Raw genomic sequence first — 17,987 nt, 5'->3', positions numbered from 1 at the left:
TCGATGAGCCAGCGTCCCCCATCATGGTCGACGAGCCAGTGTCCCACGTCATGATCGGCGAGCCAGCGTTCCACTTCATGGTCGACAAACCAGCATCCCACGTCATGGTCGACGAGCCAGCATCCCACCTCGTTCCCAGCCTCGTCCATCCCAGGAGGAGGAGGAGCAGAAAGGCTTTCGTTTCCAAGTCTCTACCCATGTACACGACCACGGAGGTCGTTTCCAAGTCTCTGCCCATGCACACGACCACGGAGGTTGTTTCCAAGTCTCTGCTCATGTATACGATCATGGAGGTCATTTCCAAGTCTCAACATGTTCACGACCACAGAGGTCGCTCCCAAGACTTTGCACATGTTCACGACCACTGAGGTCTTTTCACAGTCATCTAGGACACTTCGTTTCAAGCTTCCCACAGCTCCGCCTTCCACAACTTGGCCCCACGTCATGGTCGCCAAGCCCAGGTTTCACGTCATGGCCGCCAAGCCTGAGTTCCACGTCATGGCTGCCAAGCCTGAGTTCCACGTCATGGCTGCCAAGCCTGAGTTCCACGTCATGGCTGCCAAGCCCGAGTTCCACGTCATGGCTGCTAAGCCCAAGTTCCACATCATGGCTGCCACGCCAGAGTCAGCTCCAGGCCATGTCACATCCACGTCAGAGTCAGCTCCAGGCCATGTCACATCCACACCAGAGTCAGCTCCAGGCCATGTCACATCCACACCAGAGTCAGCTCCAGGCCATGTCACATCCACGCCAGAGTCTGCTCCATGCCATGTCATACCCGAGTCTGCTCCATACCATGTCACCGCCATGCCTGAGTCTGCTCCATGCCATGTCACGCCTCAGCCTGCTCCATGCCATGTCACATCCATGCTTTAGACTGTTACAACAAGTCACCACTTGTTTCTGAATACCACGTATGTAAATAAACTGCACTTGGGTTCTTCATCTTCACGTCATCGTCTTCATCATTTCCAGTGCCAGCACATCGTTGCACATGTCACTTCTGAAGACATAGGTTAAACCACTGGAGTTTTTAAATGTTTTACTGCCTTTATGTGCTTTTGGACCATCTGAGTTCTGATCACCAGTCACTTGAATTGAAAGGACCTACAGAGCTGAGAAATTCTTCAAAAAAATCTTAGTTTGTGTTCAGCAGAAGAAAGAAAGTCACACATCTAGGATGGCATGAGGGTGAGTAAATGATAAGAGAAATTTTGATTGGATCACAAAAAACACATACAGAGGTAGTCAAAAATGCATCCTGGATGGCAGCGAAGCACCACCTCTCACCAGTCAATCAAATTTAAAAAGAAATAAGTAACCGTACGATCTTACAACTTGAAAAAGCGATTACATACCCAAGCAAGTGTAACGGGAGCTAGCTGGTAGATAGCTGTGCTATGTGTAAACCTCACTCTCCTGACCTCAAGAGGTGCACTAGCGACTGATGTTGGCGGCTGTAGCCTTTAGCCTCCTCATTAACGCACCCGCCTCCCACGCCGGAGACGCCGGTTCGAGTCCCGTTCGGAGCGGGGCGACCAGGACCGGTTACACAAGGGTGTAGATTTGGCTTGGAATCTATGCCCCTGTACCCAAGGATGAGAACTTCACAGCTCTTCCTCAGTGTATCTGTCTTTTTTAACATGCAGGGTGAAAAGTTGACAAGCACACACATCTGAAGCTGAAGTAAAACAGGTTCTCTACTAAAAACAATGGATAATTCTGCTCGAAATGTTGCGTTTGTACTTAGATTAAATCTCAGCTGCATCTGGGAGAAACAGCACGCCGGTTTTATTTGCACTTTATTTGTCTTTATGACTTTTTTGCCATTTATTATCATTCAGTAACGCATTAGTATAGTGACTGATGTATGTCCTATTGAAATCAGACACACTCTCCTCAAAATCCCAACACTGCAGCCAAAGAATTAATGGATGTATGCCACAACAACAGCTGTGTTTGCGTGACAGTAGAAGTAACGGCAACATTTCGCGCTAAGCATCACAGGACGTAGGTCAAAGGTGGATAAGTCCCTTTCAAGGCAAGTCACTCGGAAGCCATCTTTGGAACGCTCCCAGGCAGGCTCGTCAGCTATCCCTATGGATACCAGCTAATGCGCATGTATGTTCTCGAGTTGTCAGGCAGGCGAAGTCTGTATCTAAAAGGTGATTAGCTTGTTTACCTGTATGGCAGGACTTCCTTTTCTACATCCACTGTTCTACATTCCAAGTTCTCCCATTCATGGTCTGTCTCTGCTAAACTGTCTCAGACAAAACCCCATGAATTCACATTTTTCTTTCCTAAGTTAAAGGGATAGTTCACCAAAAAATGTTAATTCTCATCATTTACTCACCCTCATGACATGCCAGATGTGTATGACTTGGTCTACTGCTGAACAGAACTAAAGATTTCTAGAAGAATATTTCAGCCCTGTAGGTCTTCAAAATGCAAGTGAATGGGCACCATGGCGATATGCATAAAGAATGTGATTGCCAAAAACCAAAGAAGAATTTGAAAGTGAAAGTGGAGACTGATAGTAAACATTTACTTAAATATTGATCTGTTTCTCACCCACAATTATATCATTATGGACTTAACCAACGGAGTCTTGTGGATTAATTTTATGTGCATTTTGGAGCTTTAAAATTTTGGTACCAATTCACTTGCATTATGAGTACCAACAGAGCTAAAATGTTCTTCTAAAAATCTTTGTTTGTGTTCAGCAGTCGAATTAAAGTCATACATATTTGGAATGGAATGAGGTTGAGTAAATAATGAGAGAATGAAATTTTTTAGGTGAACTAACCCTTTATGTATTTGCCATTGAAGTTTTGGCAAAACATTTCAAAACTCTTTTTTCAAAATAACCAATAGGCTTTAGTTTATGTCGCAGCCATGAGCATGATTTGCAACTTTGCTAGTGTTTGTCAGAGGCAGGTGGTATATGGAGGAGGGACATTCTCATTCTGCAGATCATTTTAATGGACAAAATTAGTGGTTACAGTGGGAGTCATAATTATTTTATGTCCTTTTTCCCAGAATAGAAAGACTGTCAAATTTAAATGCATTTATCTTCTAAAAGTTAATCTTGCAAACTAGCATATAGATAACCTCAAAGCAAATATAGACTAAAAGCCACACAATTCCAAATTTGATTTCAAGGGCTCGTTAAAATAACAAATGCATAAAAAAGGGAAATGGTAGTGTTCTTATATGAAGTCTATAGTTAATGTTTTGAAAGGAAATACAAAAACATGCAGTACGTACACACCATCATCTGCGTTTCCTTATCTGATTTGCTTATCTTGCTTATCTGATAACCCCCCTCAACTAATGAACTAACATCTGTAACCTTGTTTGAGATGCCAATCTTGCTGCTGTGTCTCTCTCTGGGACATCCCACAAATGTATTCTTTCATGGTGCTAACTTTAAATGACATTTATTAGAATGAAACCTTTATTACAAGGTGCTTTAAAGTTTAAATGTCACACATTACCTTTCTTTCTCCACCATGGACCCTCAGGAACTGAGTATGAGAGATCTTTGAATTCGATGTTGACTGCTGGTCTGCGGGGGAGGTATGAGAATCGCTGGGCTTCAGTCAGATGGTTCTCTACTTTTTTCAGGTGTCCGTTTAAAAATGGCGTCTGCTGACTTCCGACTTGATTGGACATCAGCTCGTCGATTGACACGCACACACTTCTAGTGTCCAGCATAAGATCGGGAGGTCCATTTGTATTCTGGAGATGGAAAGACAGAGAGCTTATGTAATACTCTGCAGCCATGAGTAGAAATACTCAATGTGTTTGGTCTGAGGAAAACAAGATCACTGCTGAAGAAGAGGTTCTGAAATCATCAAGGATAAATAAATATTATTTATGGGAAGATTTATGATTACAAAATTTTAACTGATAAATATTCCATTAAAGGTGCTGTAAAAAAAAAAAAAATTTCATGGAAAAGTTTACAAATAAATTATAATGTTCCTACTCCCTTAAAGATATTAATGAAATAAGTGTCCTGAGATATCTCACCGGTTGCAAACTAGCATATAGATAGACACTCTGTGACAACTGTAGACTTTGTAAACAACAAACAATAATGTGTCTGCGACCCATCAATCATTTTGCTCATTCTCATAGTGTTGTATTTGAAGGCTATGATTCATAATGTTTGCCAGTTGAGGGCACTATTGTGCCACAGTTGAATTTGACAGCCAAAGAATTCAACAATGCAGCCCTTTTGCTCTATTTTGGTCTCAAAATTATCTTTGGAGGGTGGGGTTTTGGAATGAGGGGGCATGGCTAATTCAACAGTCGCATGAAAGCTTCAGAAAACTAAAATCACTAACAGTACCTTTAAAGAAATATTTCGGGTTCAATACAAATTATGCTCAAACGACAGCATGTGTGGCATAATGTTGAAAACCACAAACATTTATTGTGACTTTCCCTCGTTTTCTTTAAAAAAAAACAAGGTTTCAGTGAGGCACTTACAATGGGCCAATATTTGAACTGTAAAATACTAACTTTTTTTAAAAGTTCGTCAAGTCAAAAAGAATATGCCTGTAAACATGATCAAATCCCTTACTAACCTTTTCTGTGTAAAGTTACAGCCAATTTTACAACTTTGTTGCCATGACAATGTAATTTCAACAAATCCTACAGCAACTTTACAGCTCAAATAATACATGAGTTTTAACAGAGAAATGAATGTGTAATAAAATCATATATATTATAAAATCATAAACTTCACATTTCTGCTTTTAAACCCTCCAATAAATTGGCCCCATTCACCTCCATTGTAAGCGCCTCACTGTAATTAACTAGATTTTTTCTTATTATTTTTTAAAGCAAAGGAGGGATGAGTCATAATAATTTTTTGTGGTAATCAACATTATGCCACAAATGCTCTCAATTGGGCTTAACATGTATTGAGCCCGAAATATTCCTTTAACAATACAAAATACTAAGTGGTTGTATCCTTTTGTCATGTCAGAAAACAAGACTTGCAACTTCGAAATATCAAAACTTAATGAAAAAAAAAAGACAATGGCAAGGTTTTATGGGATTTGTAAAATAGTATTATCATATTTTTTTGGACATGTATCATGGTTATTTCATGATATTGACTGAAATATCTTGGAATATTTTATAAATATCTTATATGTTCTAATTGAAAATGACCAAAAAATAAATAAATAAATAAATAAAGTTACCATAATATTTATTGTACATGATATCCATATTATTTTTTCAATATTTATTTACTCTTTTTTTGTATTATTATTATTTTGGAAAACTACAATGGTGGGCATCACAGTGGCTCAGTGGGTAGCACTGTCACATTCACAGCAGCAATGTCCCAGGTTCCAGTCCCAGCTCAAATGGCAAATGTACAGTAGCCTATAGTAAAATTTATTTGGACAATGCACGCTAAAATTAAACGTAAATAACCTCTCCCTCCAGCCACAGAAGGCAGATGGGGTTACTATCGGACAAAGCTTATTTTAAGCTCAGGAAAAACAGTAATACAGTGTCAGTGTAATGCATTTAGTGTGTTTTCCTATTAAAACTGTTTGATGATTTACAGGGATATGCAGTATGTTTAAATTCACATCTTCATATGACAGTTTTATGATATATTCCATATGCATAAATGTATTACAAACTTCAATTGCAAAGGTAAATATTTTGCAATAACAACAGAAAAGTCAGGCGAATAACACTGACCTACAGATATGTGCATAGCATGGTGGGAGAAAATGTGGGATACAGCCATCAGTGAACCATTAAAGCGCAGCTTTATAAAGCATTAAGTTTGGAATCTTATGAAATTATTTTGTGTATTATTATTTATTATTCATTTTAATATTAAATACAATTATTTACAAATAAAAATGAATCATACCTAAACAACAACAACAGCATATTTTCTATATAGATGTTAATAAAATAAAACAATCTTACCATTATGATAGAGTTGGTCACTGTAGTATTGTTGACTGAAAAGGCTGCCATCAGACATGCCATTCCTTTAAAATGTTCTGCGATTTTGGCCAGTGCAATAAACTCTTGGGCATTTGTTTTGGTCCTGAGCTCCTCTCCGAGTCGTCCACTCTCTCCTCGGCTGTATTATTGTTTACAAGAAAGCTGCCTGCGCTCGGTGTTTAGAGGGTGACGTCACTTGCCGTGCAGCCGATGTACTGTACCGGATCGCTGATGGACATCTGAGGAGTTGAGCGATGCGCGCGCCTCAGGACACAGTGGCAGCTGATAGTCTTTAAAAGCACTTCTCTATCACTGTAGGGTTTCAGAACCTTGAGTTCCGTCGGCGTTATTTTATCATTGCTAGTCTATGCAAGCTACACATCAGACGGGTGTCTTTGGCAGTTTCATTTCTCAAATATTTCAGCGTCGCGCTATGAGCGTTGCGTTAAGACTTAAAATGCGTCTCTCTTCTATTCCGACATGAGTTCCGTCATGTCGTTTAAAATAAATATATATATAAAATATGTTTGATATCATTCATAATCAAGTTTTTTGTCATCTACAGTAAAACTACATCACATTTTCCATGCAATTATGTACATTTATTTTCACAGTTAAGTTGAATAATGACACAAATCATTATCCCAGTAAAACTGGGGTGGGCGTACCAATACAAGGCAAAAATATATGGAAATATACAAATCATAATTATTTATTTTTTATATAATACTCGAGATGTTATGAAATACTGAATTTCATAAAAAATTACAGGAAATGTTACACCCTTATAAAATAACCATTGGTTATTTTGAATAAGTATAATCTTAATTTGTTATTTGTCCTACAGTCTCAAAAGTATTTTGACAAATTGTGCCCTCATACAGTACATCCGGAAAGTATTCACAGCACTTATTCCAAAATTGATTAAATTCATTATTTTCCTTAACATTCTTCAAACAATACCCCATAATGCCAATGTGAAAGAAGTTTGTTTGAAATCTTTGCAAATTTCTTAAAAATAAGCACAATACCAAAAAAAAAATCACATGTACATAAGTATTCACAGCCTTTGCCATGACACTCAAAATTGAGCTCAGGTGCATCCTGTTTCCACTGATCATCCTTGAGATGGTTCTACAACTTGATTGGAGTCCCTCTGTGGTAAATTCAGTTGATTGGACATGATTTGGAAAGGCACACACCTGTCTATATAAGGTCCCACAGTTTACAGTGCATGTCAGAGCACAAACCGAGCCATGAAGTCCAAGACCTCCAAGACAGGATTGTATCGAGGCACATCTGGGGAAGGGTACATAAACATTTCTGCAGCATTGAAGGTCCCAATGAGCACAGTGGCCTCCATCATCCGTAAATGGAAGAAGTTTGGAACCACCGGGACTCTTCTTAGAGCGGGCTCCCCAGCCAAACTGAGCGATTGGGGGAGAAGGGCCTTAGTCAGAGAGGTGACCAAGAACCCGAGAGGAGAAACTTCCATAAGAACAACCATCTCTGCAGCACTCCACCAATCAGGCCTGTATGGTAGAGCGGCCACGTGGAAGCCACTCCTCAGTAAAAGGCACATGACAGCCCACCTGCAGTTTGCCAAAAGGCACCTGATGGACTCTCAGACCATGAGAAACAAAATTCTCTGGTCTTATGAACTCTTTGGCCTGAATGGCAAGCGGCATGTCTGGAGGAAACCAGGCACCGCTCATCACCTGGCCAATACCATCCCTACAGTGAAGCATGGTGGTGGCAGCATCATGCTGTGGGGATGTTTTTCAGCGGCAGGAACTGGGAGACTACTCAGGATCGAGGAAAAGATGAATGCAGCAATGTACAGAGACATCTTTGATGAAAACCTGCTCCAGAACACTCTGGACCTCAGACTGGGGCAAAGGGTCGTTGTCCTATTCGAAGATGAACCTAATCACACAGCCAAGATAACAAAGGAGTGGCTACGGGACACCTCTGTGAATGTCCTGGAGTGGTCCAGCCAGAGCCCAGACTTGAACCTGATTGAACATCTCTGGAGAGATCTGAAAATGGCTGTGCAGCGATGCTCCCCATCCAACCTGATGGCGCTTGAGAGGTCCTGCAAAGAAGAATGGGAGAAACTGCCCAAAAATAGGTGTGCCAAGCTTGTAGCATCATACACAAAAAGACTTGAGGCTGTAATTGGTGCCAAAGGTGCTTCAACAAAGTATTGAGCAAAGGCTGTGAATACTTATGTACATGTGATATTTAAAAAAAAACATGTTTTTAATAAATTTGCAAAGATTTCAAACAAACTTATTTCACGTTGTCATTATGGGGTATTGTTTGTAGAATTTTTAGGAAAATAATGAATTTAATCAATTTTGGAATAAGGCTGTAACATAACAAAATGTGGAAAAAGTGAAGCGCTGTGAATAATTTCCGGATGCGCTGTATCTACACTATATTACTATTACATCCCCGGGGCCTTTTACCCTATGTGTGGAGGCTTTTTAACCAAAGTGGTTGTTTAAAGTCCCCCTTTGCCACAAAAATAAATAAAATAAAAAAACCTTCCATTATTAGTTATAATATTATTTCAATATCATTGCATTAAATAACAAAATCGTAAACCAAGTGCTTTTTACAAACAATTGATGCTAGAAACTTTTCTCAGAACTACATTTTCTGAGCCATTACCTCTAACAGCTGACCCCAAGTTGATTTTAAAGTCAGTTCCCCTCAAGTTCACACAGGTATCAGAGTAACCACAGGTGTAGTTCATCATAGTAATATGGAAATGTTCCACTAAAGTTTCACAGCTATAAAATGACAAAATGCTTTCTTATCTTAACTTTGAATAGTATTTCTATACTTGAATACAATCAATCTTTTTTGTGAAATGTTTTGCTTGAAGAGTGTGCTTGTGCTAACTTGTTGTCTAATGCAATGACAGTTATACATTTTTAAGAGTGGATTAAGGGTCCAGATACTTTAAGGGCCCTTGTATAAACATGCATTGTTCGACTTACTCATTGAACCAACTTTGTAGAATGCACTGACCTAGGCTTAAAGCAAATACCCCCTCTGGTGGCATTTAATAGAAAATAATTTTGTAATGCTTCCAGGACAGGAGTAAACATAGCTGTCATGACCATTCACAACGTGAATGTGCAACGCCATATTCATTATGCCACAAAAGATCAAAAAATGTCAGTTAAGTAAGCTTAATTATTCAGTAGCTGCGACAGATTTAAAACCAGTGTGTGTTTGAAGTGGGTGGGTGTAGAGAGAGAGTCCTGGTCACGAGGGCTTGCCTGTGAGCTGCAGTCTGGTCTGAATAGTACTTTTTTTGCTGACAAAGTAACTGGCTGTACACAGTTGCACAACTACCTGTTTATCAATGAGTTCCAACTGCAGAAACACACAGTATGAGTGTTAATCAAGGTCATCTGAAGACAATCGTGTAGCATGAAGTATTTATTAGGATGTTACATGATGCACTGTAAGATTTGCTCATCAGGCTAGAATAACTGTGGGGAATTCTCCAAGAAGCTTGGAACATCCTATCTGCCAACAACCAAGAAAAAAACGTGTCCAGGTGAACCTCGGAGAATTGGTGCTGTTTTAAATGCAAAGGTGGTGGCATGGATTCCACAAGATGTTGGAAACATTCCTTTGAGATTCTGGTCCATTTTGACATTGCAGATTTGTCAGTCGCTCATTCATGTGTTCTACCACATCCCAAAGGCATTGTATTGGATTCAGATCCAGTGACTGCAAAGCCACTAAAAACAGTGAACTAATTGTCATGTTCTTTAAACAAACAAATTTATTTTGTAACACTTTTGCTTTGTAACAAGGTGCGTTATCATGCTGGACGTAGCCATTAGAAGATGGTTAAATTGTGCAACAATACTAAAATAGGCCGTGGCATTCAAGCGATGATTGATTGGTATTAACAGGCCCAAAGTGTACCAAGGAAATATTCCCTGCACCATTACACCACGCCACCAGCCTGGAATGTTGACACAAAGCAGGTCGGGTCCATGGATTCATGCTGTTGGCACCAAATTCTTACCATCTGAATGCCTCAGCAGAAATTTAAATTCATCAGACCAGGCTACGATTTTCCAGTCTTCAATTGTCTAGTTTTGGTGAGCCTGTGCCCACTGCAGCCTCAGATTTCTGTTCTTGAATGACAGAAGTGAAACCCAACATGGTCTTCTGATTTTGTAGCACATCTGACTCAAGGTTTGACATGTTGTGCATTCTGAGATAATATTCTGGTCACTACAATTGTACAGTGGGGTTATCTGAGTTACCATAGCCTTTCTATCAGCTCAAATCAGTCTGGCCATTCTCCGATGACCCTTTATCATCAACAAGGTGTTTCTTTCCACAGAACTGACCTCACTGGATGTTTTTTTTTTGGCAACATTCTGAGTAAACTCTAGAGACTGTTGTGCATGAAAATCCCAGAAGATCAGCCGTTAGAGATCTCAAACCAGCCCGGCTGGCACCAACAATCATGCCACGGTCCAAATTACTGATATTGCATCTTTTTCCCATTCTGATGGTTGGTGTGAACATAAACTGAAGCTGCTGACCCATATCTGCATGGTTTTGTTCATTGTGCTGCTGCCACACAATTGGCTGAGTAGTTAATAGCAATGAATAAGTAGGTGTACAGGTGTTCCTTTTAAAGAGCTCAGTGAGTGTATATGTCCTCTATGTTGGGAAGGGCACATTGGGTGATCCATTCCGCTGTCCTTACCATGGTGGAACTCCCATACCAGGCAATAATGCATCCAGAGAGGATGCACGTCAGTTTCTCCACCTCTACAATGTAGGCCTTCTCGTTGCTATCTCAAATCAGGACCACCACTACTATATCATCAGCAAACTTTATGATGCTGTTACCTCCTGCCCAGTCTAGGATTGGGAAGGAGTAACAAAATGGTTAAAAGTGGAGAGATCAGGAGGTTTCCTGCCTCCAGCCCCAGCACTACAAAGACCACAAATCACCAGTTAAAGAAAACTGATTTTATTGTAGAACAAAGTGAGTAATTGGAAAAAGGCTTCAGGAGAAGACTAGGGAGAAGTAAACTACCTGTAAAGAATAATTCAAACAAACAACAGAAAACTACAAGAGAACAAAAAACAAGAGAAAATCATTCTGATTCATCGCGATCTTCATTTGAACGATCTCGATATCGATTCTTAAATTCCAAGATCGAACTTTCACTCAATGCGCAGCCCTCTACTACATTGAGAGGAAATCACTCGCAATTGCAACCAAACATCACACTATGCAACTAATGTGAATATATTTGGCAACTGGATGGTAAATGTTTACATTTCACTCACCAGTAATTGTGTAGTTTAGTCACAAAGTGTTCAGCAGCAAGATCCTTTCACAACATGTTGAGAGTAAAAGCCTGTGTCAAAGTCGAGATCAACGCAACCCATTTGTCATTGAAAACTGTGTCCTTTAATACCCTTTTTGTTCTTTACCGTTATTGATTAAAAAAAAATCATAAAAAAAAAATATTGAATACATTTATTTTTTCAATTTTAAAAAGCCAAAATGATGAAAAAGTTATAAAATATAATTAACAACATTTATATTTTTCTAATGTACCTCGTTAAAAGATCCCCTGTATAATTAACAGCATTAGCTGGGAGCGAATAAATTTTATATTTAAGCAAAACCAACATTATAACTTAAACCCATATGAATCGAAATCGAATCAAGAGTTTGTGAATCGAAATTGAATTGAATCGGGAAATCTGTATCAAAACCCAGCCCTAGACATGAGTGTACAGAGAGTACAGTAAGGGACTTAAGACACACCCCTGACATGCTCCGATGTTCAAAGTGATGACTCAGAGGTACTGTTACCCACTCTAAGCACCTGGAAGTCCAGTTCCTACTGACAGAGGGGGGAGCTCAGTCATAATTCCTTAAACTTGTTGATAAATCTAGAGGGAATGATTTTGCTAAATGCAGAACTATAATCTACAAGCCGCATCCACACATAGTTCCCCTTCCCAGAATCCACGTGTGACAGTGCTGTGATTGCATCATCTTTTGATCTACTGGAGCAGTATTTGTTGTTTTTGGCACAGGAACAATAGTGGATCCAAGGAAGAATGGATGGATGGACGGACGGACGGATGGAATAAAATGTAGAATAAATAGAATATAGACTGACAGCGAATAGATAGAATAGACAGACAGACATTTTACATTAGATACAAATAAAATATTGAATATAATAATAGATAAACAGAATATAGAATAGACAGACAGATAGATCAAATATATAAATTATATAGATGATACATAGATTTAATCAGATATATTTCACTAATTATAACATTAACTTTAACATATTAATAAATTAAACTTATGTTCATACGTTATAAACTAACAAATTACAATAGCATTTTCTTATCCTAAACTAAGATTATTAAATTATCAAAAATCTATTGTTCATTGTTAGTTCATACTTAGTGCATTTACTAATGTTAACAAAATATAAACTTTTTTGTAAAGTTTTACCCATTAAATAATTAAACACAAATAGCAATCAACAAGTGTAAGCATTATCTGTAAATGAACACAAAATGCCCCATGAAAATGATGTTATTTACAGCTGCATTGACTGGACCCACACCCACCTACCCCTCCCTCTCCCCTCTAACAGGGTGGCAGTACGATATAAATGTGACTGGTCAGCCGTAGAGTCAGAGATACAATATGGGAACAAACATGAGGGCACTGGGACTGCTCATCATAACTCTGCTGCTGCTGACAGCTGGAGAAGGTACAAGAGCATTTAAACACACTACAGTACCTTGTAACATGGTGCTTGTAGGCCTTTAGACTAAATGTATTGCTTAGTAGCATTCTCTCACAAATTGCTGGCAAAGACAACATCAATGACTTTAGGACAATTTTGGATGTGCTGTTGTCTACAGTAAGTTTTAACATTGTGACAATCTGTTCCCAACAGCTAATGATACAGGAACACAGCGGTGGACTTGTGGATATCGAGGGCTGTGCAGGAAACACTGCTATGCACAGGAGTATATGATTGGGTACCATGGATGCCCTCGAAGATACAGGTACAAGGGTTCTTTTAGATGCAACATCACCGAATTACATTTTCTTTTAATTATTATTTTACAATTGTAAATTATTTTGTACAGTACTTGTACCTGACTGCATAGATTAGCCGATCATTTAAAATAATATTCCAGGTTAAATTCAAGTAATGCCAGTTTTATTGACAGCATTTGTGGCATGTTGTTGTTAAAATTTTAATAAAATAAATGCACTTACTATGGAAGTATTGGGGCAACCATAGACATTAAGAGCATAACTGTCAATTCTTTTAATTTTTAACATGGAAAATGTATTTTAAAATGTATGTCGCATTGCAGTGAGGATATAAAGGAATGAATTAAACATTTAGTTATCTAAACAAAATGCTTCTGTTCATTTCTAGGTGCTGTGCTTCGCGATTTTAACCTTCATGAAGACACTTCTGCTTATGAAGTCTGCACGAAGCTAACCTCCATTTCCACAGAATATGAGAAATGCTGTGTTGATTTACAAATGTTAGCATAACGATGATTTCTGTAGCAAAATTTAACCAACAGTTTGCATCATTATTCAAACACTTTCTCAATTAAACAGTCACCTGATATAAGACTGAGTAAGAATTCAGCTAAAGTTACATCCAGTGAGTTTTTGATTGTCAGAAGGATCAGCCAATATGTACTCAAAGACATTTTTAGATTTACCTGTATTTTTTATTAGCCTGATCGCTGTATACATGCAATATATTTTTGTTTGCTACTTGCTCAAATTGGATTAGTGGAGTCAAAGCAGCTCAGCTCTGGCCTCCACAGAATGGCCTGCATTGAGCAACAAAAGTTCACTGACCCACATATCTCATAACAGTGAATGCTACCATCCGCTTACTAGAGGGCAAGTGCTAGTTTGATGTCCTATAATGGTTTGGTCATGAAGCAGCTGGATTGCTGAATTCTTTGTGTTGTAATTTATGGTATTCAAACCAAATAAAATGTATCTTTAAAGAAAAAGAGTTTTTGTTACAATACTGCTTTGGTGACATACTGTTGATTAGCTCACACAGTGAGTGTGTTTACATGCACGCTAATATGCTGATAACAACCAAAAATCTGCTAATTCAAGAAATCTGATTATTATCAACTGACATCAAAATTTAAAGTCATGCACGCAACTCTTGTGCACATTGGATAAGACTGTAAATTCACTGGTAAAGGTGTTTACATGCGGAGCGAAATTGGGGTAATAGGCAAAAATCTAGTTTATGCTTAACCTGTTAATGACATTTCCCTGATAAACGAACAGCATTTAAGGCGTTAACATGACCACACACTTTGTCTGATTATTAAGCATAATCTTGTAAGAACGAGCATGTCAACGTGCTCAATTTCGACTCGTCACTCATTTTGTATAAAGAATTAAAGCACGCACTTCCAGTAATGCACTTACAACGGACATTCATGAAAAATAATTACCAGCTTGTATATTTTTTTTATCAGATAAATATTATCACTCTGGTCTCATTGTTGTGAACTTACACTCACCTAGCACTTTATTAGGAACACTATGGTTCCTAATAAAGTGTCCAACGTGGTCTTCTACTGTTGTAGCCCGTACACCTCAAGGTTCAGTGTGTTGTGCATTCTGAGATGCTATTCTGAGTAATCACTAGAGAATGTTGTGCGTGAAAATACCAGGAGATCAGCAGTTACAGAAATACTCAAACCAGCCTGTCTGGTACCATTAATCATGCCATGGTCAAAATAACAGAGATCACATTTTTTTCCCCATTCTGATGGTTAATATGAACATTAACTGAAGCTCCTGATTCGTATCTGCATTATTTTATGCATTGTACTGCTGCCACACGATTGGGTGATTGGATAATTTGTACATGATTAAGTACAGTTTAGAAAGCGTACAGGTACCTAATAAAGTGCTCAGTGAGTGTATATTGTTATACATTTAAAACAAGTGAGTATTGTAATGATACCTTGCCCATAGCCGTTCATAAGTTACATCCATAACTTAACATTTTTGCTTGTTTTTACAAACTAAGCGATGAGTTGAAATAGTTTTCTATGGTAATCGACAGCATGCGTAATATGTATTAAACACAGAACATTGCTTTACAATGTGGCATATTTGTGCCAATGTTTATCATAAGGGTTTGCCAAGGAATATATTTAAAATGCAGATAATCTTAATGTGTCAGACTTTGAAAACAGTCACATTTTGTTTCAAAGAGTTATAAAGCACATTCCCACCCAGTTCCACTTAGGAGGAGTGCATGTTTTGGATATTTGTAATGGACAACAAATGCAATGCATTGTGTATTTGTGAGTGGTGGGGCTTGGTAGAGGCACACATACAGGTGAAACTCGAAAAATTAGAATATCGTGCAAAAGTTCATTAATTTCAGTAATTCAACTTAAAAGGTGAAACTAATATATTATATAGACTCATTACAAGCAAAGTAAGATATTTCAAGCCTTTATTTGATATAATTTTGATGATTATGGCTTACAGCTTATGAAAACCCCAAATTCAGAATCTCAGAAAATTAGAATATTACATGAAATCATTAAAAAAAAAAGGATTTTAAATACAGAAATGTCGGCCCTCTGAAAAGTATAATCATGCATATGTACTCAGTACTTGGTTTGGGCCCCTTTTGCATTAATTACTGCCTCAATGCAGCGTGGCATGGATGCTATCAGCCTGTGGCACTGCTGAGGTGTTATGGAAGACCAAGATGCTTCAATAGCGGCCTTCAGCTCTTCTGCATTGTTTGGTCTCATGTCTCTCATCTTTCTCTTGGCAATGCCCCATAGATTCTCTATGGGGTTCAGGTCAGGAGAGTTTGCTGGCCAATCAAGCACAGTAATACCATGGTCATTGAACCAGGTTTTGGTACTTTTGGCAGTGTGGGCAGGTGCCAAGTCCTGCTGGAAAATGAAGTCAGCATCTCCATAAAGCTTGTCTGCTGAAGGAAGCATGAAGTGCTCTAAAATGTCCCGGTAGACGGCTGCGTTGACTCTGGACTTAATAAAGCACAGTGGACCAACACCAGCCGATGACATGGCTCCCCAAACCAACACAGACTGTGGAAACTTCACACTGGACTTCAAGCATCTTGGATTGTGTGCCTCTCCATTCTTCCTCCAGACTCTGGGACCTTGGTTTCCAAATGAGATGCAAAATTTGCTCTCGTCAGAAAAGAGGACTTTGGACCACTGAGCAACAGACCAGTTCTTTTTTTCTTTAGCCCAGGTAAGACGTTTGACATTTGAAGCCCATGTCCAGGACCCGTCTGTGTGTGGTGGCTCTTGATGCAGTAACTCCAGCCTCAGTCCACTCCTTGTGAAGCTCCCCACACATTTGAATGGCCTTTTCCTGACAATCCTCTCCAGGCTACGGTCATCCCTGCTGCTTGTGCACCTTTTTCTTCCACACTTTTCCCTTCCACTTAACTTTCTATTAATGTGCTTTGATACAGCACTTTGAGAACATCCAACTTCTTTTGCAATTACCTTTTGAGGCTTTCCCTCCTTGTGGAGGGTGTCAATGATGGTTTTCTGCACAACTGCCAGGTCAACAGTCTTCCCCATGATTGCGAATTCAACTGAACCAGACTGAGAGACCATTTAAAGGCTCAGGAACCCTTTGCAGGTGTTTAGCTGATTAGAGTGTGACACTTTGAGCCTACAATACTGAACCTTTTCACAATATTCTAATTTTCTGAGATTCTGAATTTGGGGTTTTCATAAGCTGTAAGCCATAATCATAAATATTATATCAAATAAAGGCTTGAAATATCTTACTTTGCTTGTAATGAGTCTATATAATATATTAGTTTCACCTTTTAAGTTGAATTACTGAAATTAATGAACTTTTGCACGATATTCTAATTTTTCGAGTTTCACCTGTATAAACAGACGCACGCACACACACACACACACACACGTTGGATGGGGAGTCATTCCATCTGTGCATTTGCTAGTTGGGCGGTGCGGCATGTTAGAAGCACAATGGAACAAGCCCCCACAGCTCTGTTTACGCCATGCTCACTGGCATCACAATAACATCTGTGGCACAGACTAGCATTCTAAAAGGCTGAAAGAGTGACATGTCACAAGGCTTGTCTGTGACTGATTGCAGAAATGTGACTGTTTTTGATAAACGTCATTTCTGGAATCTCATATTTGGCATCACCTAATGAACAGATCTCACATTTAATTGGTAACCTGTTATTTCTTTAAATTGCTAGTACCAGATCAGACACTGGAAGGATTGACACTCATCGTTTGTAATTGAAAACAGTCTGAAAATTCTATTTTGTTGTGAACAACTGTCCACACGAAAATTTTGTTTCCTATCGTAATGTTGAGATTACGAGTGCGTCAAGAAAACACATTCATCTAATTTCCATAACCCAATTAAGCCAATATTCTGGTTTCTACATATTTGAATTAGGCAGCTGGCAAATGCCTGTGTAATCTGAATTTTGGGTCATGGAATATTCCTTCATATCTGTGCATGCTCACACAAAATTAATTCTGGGTGAAGCAAGGGAAGAGCAAAGCAAATGAAGAAACATTTTTGAAACAAATCTGATTTTTCCTCTGAATATCCACTTGAATATTTTCTTAGTGATTTCCTGACAAGGTGTTCACATGACAGATTTCCAATTCACACAGGCATATTGCAGCTGTCTTATTCGTATATCTAGAAACCCACCTTTTTACTTTATCCAGTTATGCAGCAAATGGATTAATGGGTTCACATGACACATCTATAACTGGAATGTGACCAAATTCCACCCAAAGTCTGGGTGAAACAAGCAGAGTGAAGCAATCGAAGAAACATTTTTGGGATGAGATGACTGAATATGCGCTGTAATATTCTGTAACAG

At 38.8% G+C, this 17,987-nt stretch overlaps 1 protein-coding gene across 1 annotated transcript in view; it reads right to left on the bottom strand.

The window, feature by feature from the left end:
* abcg1 (ATP-binding cassette, sub-family G (WHITE), member 1) overlaps nucleotides 1-6,171 on the bottom strand; it is a 44,731-nt gene extending 38,560 nt beyond the window's left edge. The window contains exons 1-2 of the mRNA XM_052110074.1: nucleotides 5,971-6,171; nucleotides 3,498-3,741 (exon numbers count right to left, since the gene is read on the bottom strand). Of these exons, the coding sequence (XP_051966034.1) occupies nucleotides 3,498-3,741; nucleotides 5,971-6,033 (307 nt within the window). The 5' untranslated portion in view covers nucleotides 6,034-6,171. The remainder of the gene's footprint in view (nucleotides 1-3,497; nucleotides 3,742-5,970) is intronic.
* Nucleotides 6,172-17,987: the final 11,816 nt, after the last annotated feature.

The sequence above is a fragment of the Xyrauchen texanus genome, chromosome 38, assembly GCF_025860055.1.
Source record: "Xyrauchen texanus isolate HMW12.3.18 chromosome 38, RBS_HiC_50CHRs, whole genome shotgun sequence".
NCBI lineage: Eukaryota > Metazoa > Chordata > Actinopteri > Cypriniformes > Catostomidae > Xyrauchen > Xyrauchen texanus.
Note: the sequence above shows the minus strand (reverse complement) of the source record. Positions and strands in the feature narration are given on the sequence as shown.